Consider the following 9,753-nt stretch of genomic DNA (forward strand, 5'->3'; position numbering starts at 1 on the left):
TAACATCTTTACCAACTGGTTGGCAAATTTGTTCCTTTGTGAAAAGGATAACTCAGATTTTAGAGAAGGCAGTAACAAGTTTTCATGACATCTTGTGCTAGAATTTGGGCACTTTCCAATCAGATGTTGGAAATTCTTATTAGGATTTTGAACAATGTCAGAAAGACTCAAATGCAGCAGTATCATTATTCATCTAGTTCAAACATGACCATTGTTGTAGCTTTGGTGTCCTAGCACCTACATCTAGAGACATCACACGCACCTGTCTAAGATGTCCATCTACACACTGTACCTGTTAAGGATCTGTGAGCATCTTGCACCTGTTTCAAGATTTCCTTCCAGCTCAGATGATACCCCCTTCCCCACAATGCTAAAGTTTAACACCTCTTCTGTGTTTTACTGTTGAACTAAAGTAAGATTCATGCATTACAAAGAGATAATCATAACACAAAAAGTCTTCCTCTTTTGTCATCCTGGAATGGTATTTTCCATTTGAGTGAAGTGAAGCTTTTCTATTAGTTGGTAGTTCTATATGGCTTCTTTACCGCTCATATTCCTAGGCCTAGAAACAAAAAAATGTTGTGTTTCTTTTTATTTTTTTTATTTAATTATATTTTTTTTTGTTTCCTGTTTCAGTCCTGAAAAAAATAGGGAGGGTGGGTACGACAATCAGTTTTTTTGTGTTCATGTTTTTGTACTTGAATAATTCTAACTGGAAACAATGTGAATCCGCTGCCCTAAAGGCTGGGGTTCCGCTGTTTTTTTTCTAGGTTTTCTCAAGAAATGTGCTGGGTTATTTTGCATGCAGAAGTTTGACGGCTGAGGCTAACACCAGAAGCTTCCCCATTATATACACTGGGATGTAGGCTTCACGTCACCATCCAAAAATGACGAATGCAATCCCGAGCTGGGATTGAACCCCACCCAATGGATCCATAGACTTTGGTGAAGCAGCATGGCCACATACTACTTACTAGTACGTCATACTCATAGGAACAAAAGAAGATAGGACAACTACAAGGATAATACACAGACGGGGATGGGAGCCTTCACAAATGCTATTCAGTAGGACAACTACAATTAGAATACATAGAGGGATGGGACCAGAGCCTTCACAAATGCTATTGGGTACGGGTAGTGTTTCCTGAGACTAACAAACGATCGTGTCGTGTACTTTGAGAAACCTGCTGGTTTCAACATCAGTTTGTCTAATGAGCATCACGTCCCTTTGTGCTGGTGTCCGTCCAACAGTTACATTTCAAAACATCATCGGGTGTCATGGAGACAAAGCCATTCTAACAGTACCATCAATACAATTGGCTTTTGGCTGTGATTCTTAAACCTTGATAAAAGTTAATCCTCGGATTTTTTTGGTCATTCTAGAGTTCTTTTGTCAAGTCTTCAAAGCAGCCGCCGGTGATAGGGCTTGTTGGCAAAGACGTAGTCCAAGATTTCGACTTGGGTGCGGAAAAAAACAACAGGGATTTTGAAAATGCTTCCCTGCCCTCTCCCAGTTAAGGGGGACGGTAATGAGGTGACAGCGGCACTGTCTCACTACAACACAAATGGGGAGAAACGAGGAAAGGTTGGCTGCACCTGTGCCGCCCTAATGAATCATTAATGGTGATACACTGTTATCTGTGATGACCTCTGTCTGCTGGGTTTTCACATGAAGGCACTGATTCATAGTATCACCTACACAGATGCACTGATAAGGGACAAGATGGAGGGATGAAAGAGGGAGGGAAGGAGGCAAAGAGAAAGAGAGGAAGTAATGAACAAAAGAGGGAGGCAAGGAAGAAAGGAGTGACTGAGAGTGGCAGAAAGAAGAAAAGAGAGAGAGAGAGAGACAAAGAGGAAGAAGTAAGGAAGGAAGGAAAGGAGGGAGAGGTATGGAGGAAGAGGAAGTAAGGAACGAAAGAGGGAGGATAGGAAGAAAGATAGAGTAACTGAGGGTGGCAGAAAGAAGGAAAAAGATAAGCAGATAAAGAGAGAGAGAAGAGGAAAGATAGGAGTGACTGAGGGGTGGCAGAAAGAAGGAAAGAGAGGTAGAGAGAGAAAGGGGAAGGAAGAAATATGAAGAACTTTGACCATCACATTTATTTACCTGATTCAGAGTCCGAGTCTGACCCACTTGAACTGCTGGAACTTGAACTTTGACCCTTCTCATCGTCACTCCCAGAATCCTCTGCATTGTTGCCATCATCAGGATTTGGAATAAGGGGACTTGAAGCAGCTACAAAAGAAGGAAACAAAGTTTAGGTTACAGCAGATATCTTGGAAGGTACATAGAGAATATAACACGGTGTATTACGAGGTACCTGCTTGACCGAGGGCCATAGGGCGACTCGACTTGTGGGAAGGCTGGGACTGAGGCTGTGCACAAGAAGCACATTTAAATTTTGTGTGTAACTCATTGTAAGCCTATACATGGTATACAGTACTATACACGTAGAAGCTGATGGGAAAATTCAGACCATTTCGGTATACATGTACTTACTTATATTGAACACTACCATGGCCCAGGTATGACATAAGATTGAATATACAATTCTACATTCAATTGCCAACCTTTTAAAGCAGAAAACAATGTCTTGGAAACATCTTATCCTATTTCTTATCTTTTGTTTCCTGGGCGTACATATCAAACAAATATGAGGCAAGATTTTAGTCTTTCCCATGATCAGGATTTAGTTCCACCCTTTTTAACCAAACATGAAGATGTCTGTTATCTGGGGGCAATCTTAGCAAAAGGGTTCGACTGTATCAGAAACTTGGCAAATGCTCCATTGTAACTAATGTTACACTGAAATGTATATTCTATGGACAAGGAAAGCTTGTGGGTTGGTCAGAAAAAATTTTCCTCAAAAACCTTTCCAAACTGAATGAAATGAAAAAAAAGACAGTCGGATGAAAAAAGGACAGGAAAAAATCCTGACCTAAAAAATATGCATTTTTAGTTCTTACACACTCAAATCATTACATTGCTTACAACAATAACTTTATGACTTTTATTTTGAAACGTTAGCATCTAATTGCAATAATCGCTTACACCATTACATAACAAGATGCCTGTTTTTTCCCCAGAGTCTAGGTAGACACTCATTACCCAAGAAGACTTAGAAATACTCCTGAAAGTCCCAAGGCAAAACTGTGAACTTCTGCCCATTACAACAATTCCACAAACTGATGGAAAAGTATCCCCCGGGTATACATAATAATGAAGATCCATGCATTCATGTGTAATGTCACAACATTTTTTTCTTCCTTTTTTTTTCTGTCACAATTTTTCTTCACAGCTTTCCATTGTGTCTTTGATACACCTAGAGTAAAGTAAAACATCCCATTTAAATCCCAGAATATCACTTGTTTTGTCCAATTTTTAACTGAGTTAAACTTAAAGGAGTTGTGATGAAGACTTATTTCAAGACAGCAACTTTAGGTTAAAGGTAAGGTGAAAGACAAGCCTTACTTTTGATCATGAAAAGTATAGACAATTGGCAAGTTATCTTTCCCATTCTTAATGATTATTTTGCTTAAATGCCGAACACAAACAACAGTCAGGAAAATGCTAGTATTGTAAGATCAATCCGTAGGGTTATTGCTGGGAATGACTTCTCCTCACATGTTTTGAATCAGGAGGTTTTTAATGTTGCCTGATTTCTTTGAGTCTTAGATTGTTTCTGACAAGTTATAGACTGCTAGCCTCTGGTTATCTCTGATTGTGTGGGCCAGTTTATGGGAACTTCTTGGTTCACATCAAGCAAGAAAAGATGACTGTGTAAACCAGTCTATATCCATGGTGGAACAGGAGTGAAATATGCTGTCCAATGTAGTCAAATCTACTTTTACTTGTTGTAACATTACCGGAGTGACAGTAAATTGGTTCACTTGTTACTGAAATGTGACTGTCTCATCTCAGTACTGATTGTTTGCTAAGGGAAGCCAGGTACAACAATGGAAAAACCAACAGAAATGAACATAGGTTGACTGTACAAGTGTTATATGAAAAAAATGCAATTTGTTATTTCTTTTAACAGAAAGATACACAATATCAAGCAAACACATTTGCAAATTTTGAAACAGAACTGCAATAATTTTCAGGAGTTCTTCTTTCTAACCAAGAAATTATGCACTTACAATACCTACATGTAAGCACAATAAAATGCAAAGGGGACAAAAGGACTTCAAACCACAGGATCCGATACTGCGGGCCTGCAGTCAACATGCATTTGGAAAGAGTTGCCCAGATATTTGTTTCACAGTGGGACACGGCTGGAGGCAAAATGTCTGCCTTTGATGTGGATATAACCACAGTGCTAGTGCTCCTCAGCTATACCATACTGCACATCCTGAAATACGTACAGTGTTTTATACTCACAGTGACCTCTCACTACAAAACATTACAGCTATTACAGTTACTTCAACAACAGAGAACGTATTTCTTATATAAACACAGCAAGTTAAGCAAACCTCCTGCAAAATTTAATCCCTGCAAACTTAAATCAACTTACAGTATTCAGCACCCCACACCCTCACCCCTTCAAATCTGAACATATGCATTATTTCAAACAATCACATTTTAGTGCCAATAAACAAGAAACAAATGTCAGAAAATGGAGTACCCTGGAAAGAGATTTATTACCATATAAAATTTTAATGGTAAATTAATTGTCACTGTGATTGCTTGACTGGAGTTCTGTAGGAGTAAAGTGGCTTTTGCGTACCCCACCTCATTATGTGAATTAGGAGAAAAGGCCTGAAGTAGTTTTATGGTCAGAGGTTAGGTTACAACAAGGCTATGCACCTGTTAGCCAACAGGTCTGTCAGCTGTAGGTAGGGGTAGGTACCGGTACAGACCAGTCCAGAAAAAATGGACCTGAAAAGATCAATGGATTGGATTTTGGACTGATTAGAAAATGAATACATCAAATTATACCAGTAGAGGTTCACATGTTTTAGGGCTTACTGGTCCCCTGATAACAACAGCCAGGTAGAGAGTTGACGTCATTTTTATCAAGATTTTACAGTCAGACTTGGTCTAAGTTAACAGAGGCAGTTAGTGTTGTTTAAGTGAAGATAGGATTTTAAATTGGCAGAGGAAGTCGGATAATCCAACACAGAATCCAAGCAAAATTGACCAGGAACATTTTTTAGCATTTTCTGTGTTGGGGTATCTCCCATTCACAAGTTTTCACAGACGAATAGGTCCAGGTTCAGGTCTGGACCCCGACCTGATCCTGTACCTAAATTTTCTGTACATACTAAGATACCCAACCCTAGCTGAAGGTTTTAACAATCTTGCAGCTATTGTAATCTAAAACCTTACAGTTTAGAATTGATTGAAGAAGCAAAATGCAAAATATGTTCCAATCCAGTATAATTTTTAGAATTCCCAGTGCAATTTTGAGAATAGATCTTCATGTACTTTTAATTTCTTTACAACACAAGGTCTGTACAAAACCCAATGGTCTTTCCAAATCAAAATAGAGCTATTTTTTAATATAATTTTATTATAAGGAGTCTTCTTTTTTCTATGCTGACTAAAAGTAACAGTTGAAATATTATGACTGCAGTGCAAAAGTCCACATTCTGAAAACAGAACTTGACAGAATAACTGCAAAGGAAGTTTCCTCAATGTTAAAGTTTTCCACAAAGCCTTGTTTCCCAACACAAGAAAGTCACCAATAGCCAGGAGCCGTCTGTTTGAAGTCTGAGCTTTCCATCAACTAAATTAGCTTCACTGTGGAAGATGGGTCTCCTCCAGGGGTTCTACAAACCCTAATCATCGCTTTATATCAAAGTCTGTGGGTCAGACTGGGACTGATCAGAAACAACCATGGAAGGGTTGTGACAACTGAAAACTGCAGACCAAAAATGATAATCCTTGGAGAGAAATGTAGTGTAACATTAAAACACACATAGTTTCAGTGGGCAGCAGAAGACTGTCACTTTACATAGCTAGAATGACAGCAAGTTGACTCCTTCAAGCCAACAAGAAATCCCTATACTTTCATGAACCTGTTCCTAATGGTTTACCCCCTTTCGCATGCTGAGGCCACACCAGTGTCCTGTAGGGGGGTTAAAGTCTGTGTTATACACCTAGTGTCTGTTTGGCAGGCATAAGTCCAAGACACAATTAGCTGTGCAAAGCAGTATGAACCTTATAATGTGTTACCTATGTCCTATATCTGTGTTAATTTGTGGTCCTTTTGATACTTTATACATTCACCCAAGCATCAAGAATCATGCCTATATATAGTGGCCACCTGTCTAGTACTGTAACCATTTACTAGTTTAAGCCCCTTGAAAGAGAAGAAGTTCGAGTGATCTCAAACCAGTTTAGCTTATTGAAGAGAGAGAAGAAAGGCAACCTATGCAGTATCTACAGATTAACTACACAGTGGAAATTCCCCTAGCTCTTTACTTAGAAAAGTACAAAGATCAGGGAAATACAGCTTAACTTCACATCCAAAGGACAGCAACCTTTTCCTGTAGTGTGCATGTTGAGTAAGCGACAATAGTCTGTATCTAAACTCAAAACCTTTTGGTCCAAGTAAGGGTCACTAACAACTGGACTACACATGCTACCCTTGACTTGAGTGGTCACTTTGTGAATTGTATGCCAAACAGAAGTTATGTCCAACATAAAGAGGCGAGGAATCACCTGTTTTGGCATTGCTTGTGATGGTTAAGTTCAATAAACAAAAAACAATTGTTAGTGAAACATAGGACCCCTGTAAAATGTTTTCACCATGTTCTGGAGATGACAGAGACTGGAGAGGTGACTCTGGTGGTGACTCTTTCCTTGCCGTCTTGGTGGGAGGGGGGTTGGCACTGCTGGGGGGTGGGGGGTGACTGCCGCCCGCTTGGTTTGGTGTGCTCGGTCTCAGGCCAGCCTGTAGTTGTTTACTTTTACCTTCCAATCTGGAAATGGATAAAAAGGACAACATGTGAAGTTATAAGCTCTAAGCAGGTGAGATCATAATATTTTTCAGGCTCCCCGTTCTTAGCAGTAGAAAGGCCTGCTGCTCCAGCAACCAGGAGCTTGAGAAACATTGCAACTTTACCTTTCCACATCTGCTTAGAGATTAGTTAAGATACACTACTAGTTGTTAAAGCTTTGTTTTCGACAAAGACATTGTATATGAATATGTCTGTGGTCATTATACCAGCCTGCTGCCTAGTGTTCACAATGTTTTGTCTTGTCACAATCTGGATAAAGTCAAGACATTTTAGATTCTTTTAGATGCTTTTTTTTACTGTGCCTAAACTGTGTCTTCAAGAGAAAGTCTACTAAGTTTTCATGACTCTAAGTAAGAATCTTTTTAACTACTTAAGGTTACATTGAATGTGTGTCTTGTGAAGTTGTTAGCCTGAAATCCAGCCATGATTGCTATACCTTGTCCATGCTACCACTTCCCTTGCCTTCATGGCAGGATTTCAGGCTAGTAAATTGTACCATTGGCTGTGAACTACTCACAGTGAGTGTAGTGTAATATTCAGGGCAGGAGGGTGTGTGCAAGGGTGGGGAGAAGGAGGGAGGATGTGTGAAGTACTGACCTTGTTTTCTTGACCTGCATGTTACTTGTGAGTTTTTCTAATGTGAAGGTTCCAGAGGTCGGGTCGATCAGAAGAACACAGTCCTTACTTCTGTAGGGCTGCTTGTGTCCCTTGAACACTGTTTTACTGGTACCTGAACCCTGGGGAGAAAAAGGATTTGTTATCATGTAGGAGTATCTATCCACATGCCTGTCTTAAATTTTGTACTTTTCTCAATCCACAATTAGGACTAATGCCACTGTAGATAATATATATATATATATATATATATATATATATATATATATATATATATAAGGACACCTACACGTTTAATTGCTAGTAGATAATATTTTCAATTTGCTGTCAGGAGGATGCTTAACACTAACAAAAACCCAAACCTTCACCCTACTAGTCATAACCAAATTTTTTGAATATAAACACCAAGTTATATCACCAACATTACTGACACCATGGGCCAATGGATGATGATGAGTACTGAACATTCAGTATGCCTAAACACCGCAAACGAGTGCAAACGAGCGCAAACGGGTCTATTATGCAGTATTCATGGGACAACGGCCTTGTTTGACGCTCTAAATACACTATAAGCACATTGTCTGTGCGATATTTAATAAAAAACACGGCAAATTATAAGTATTTACCCCTTTTTTAATAGTTATTCCGCTTGTTTCAAGTTCGAAGGGATTTCTGGCCGCCATCTTGGATCTTCCGTGTTAGGGGTCTGGATGGGAAAATTGCACTTTGGCACTATCTTTTGAGTCAAAAGTGAATGAGATTATCTTCAAAATTAGGGAGATGAAGAGCGATAGCTCTGATGACGTAGCCGCGGTTTTTGACATTTTTTAGCTAGGGTTATGGGTTGCGAGACCGAGCGCGAAGCGCGAGTGTCGAGTCAACCCTAAGCTCCAGCCCCCCGTGAAAGCGAGTGTTAGCCGTACGCGTATACGAGTGATGGGCATTGGAATCATGCCACCGTGGATTTTTGACATGTTTTAGCTGTCATCAAAAGCGCCTGCGCCAAGCCATGAAGGTATTTTCTAAGTAAATAAGGTACCGACAATTTCCCCATCTAGACCCCTTACACGTATGATCCAAGATGGCGGCCAGAAATCCCTTCGAACTTGAAACAAGCGGAATAACTAAAAAAAACGGTAAAAACTTAAAATTTGCCGGGCTTTTTAATCTATCATTGCACAGACAGTGTATATAGAGCGTCAAACAAGGCCATTTTCTCATGAATACTGCATAATAGACCCGTTTGCGCTCATTTGCACTCGTTTGCGGTGTTTAGGCAGACCCCTGAACATTACCTCTATATGTGGGACTGTCACGGTGACATCATTGTTCTCTCCGACTTCCAGCACTGCATCCTGGGAAGTGTCCACCGATGCTGGCTTGAAATCATCTGTTTTTATTGGAAAGATATTACAAAATTAAGATTACATCAACAGTAAAGTGACGTGTACAAGTGGGATACTGGAGCAACTGTATCATTACACATATCATTTGATGTAGTACTTGATTATAAAAAAATCAGGAACCTACATTGTTGCGACAGAAATAGAGCCCCCCTCCCCATATTTTGAAACAGCTGACAAATATTATTTCCGCACAGTATCATATTCATGACATTAATCAGATATGGGGAGTGACTGAGGGTACTGAATGTGATATGCTGAGAAGTTATTACTTATTATCAGGATATAATGACCGTCAGTTTGTGCACAATATATCCTGTTATGGATAAACTGCTAGTAACGTTATCCATTGATATCCATAAATTATCCGAAATCTTGTGAATATTGTAATCACTAGGCTAAGAAATGACTTCTTAACATTATCACAATCAGTACCCTCAATCTCTCCCCATATCTGATGAACGTCGTGACTATGATATGATATGATATGACATGATACTGGACGGAAAAAATTATGATGAGTTCTAAACTACAGAAGTTTGACTCACATCTGATGGTGTGAAAGGCACATTTCGGCGTCCTGTCAAACGACTTTCCGATCTCTAACTCGTGCACTTTGTCGTCCAACACCACACCGCCGCGAGGTTCGGCCATGACGGGGGCTAAAACGGTAAAATCGGACAGAAAAGATCAACAGCTGTTTCTTCCGTCAATGTGTGCGTGCGGAAAAATATTACAGGCCATGGACAAGCGCATTGAAAAAAAAGGG

The 9,753-nt window shown here is 39.7% G+C and overlaps 1 protein-coding gene across 1 annotated transcript in view; it reads right to left on the reverse strand.

Annotated features, from left to right (window-relative positions):
* LOC118424074 (ELL-associated factor 1-like) overlaps window positions 1-9,744 on the reverse strand; it is a 17,101-nt gene extending 7,357 nt beyond the window's left edge. The window contains exons 1-5 of the mRNA XM_035832553.1: window positions 9,533-9,744; window positions 8,877-8,971; window positions 7,564-7,703; window positions 6,755-6,927; window positions 2,108-2,236 (exon numbers count right to left, since the gene is read on the reverse strand). Of these exons, the coding sequence (XP_035688446.1) occupies window positions 2,108-2,236; window positions 6,755-6,927; window positions 7,564-7,703; window positions 8,877-8,971; window positions 9,533-9,638 (643 nt within the window). The 5' untranslated portion in view covers window positions 9,639-9,744. The remainder of the gene's footprint in view (window positions 1-2,107; window positions 2,237-6,754; window positions 6,928-7,563; window positions 7,704-8,876; window positions 8,972-9,532) is intronic.
* Between the last annotated feature and the right edge of the window lie 9 nt (window positions 9,745-9,753).

The sequence above is a fragment of the Branchiostoma floridae genome, chromosome 10, assembly GCF_000003815.2.
Source record: "Branchiostoma floridae strain S238N-H82 chromosome 10, Bfl_VNyyK, whole genome shotgun sequence".
Classification (NCBI taxonomy): Eukaryota; Metazoa; Chordata; class Leptocardii; order Amphioxiformes; family Branchiostomatidae; genus Branchiostoma; species Branchiostoma floridae.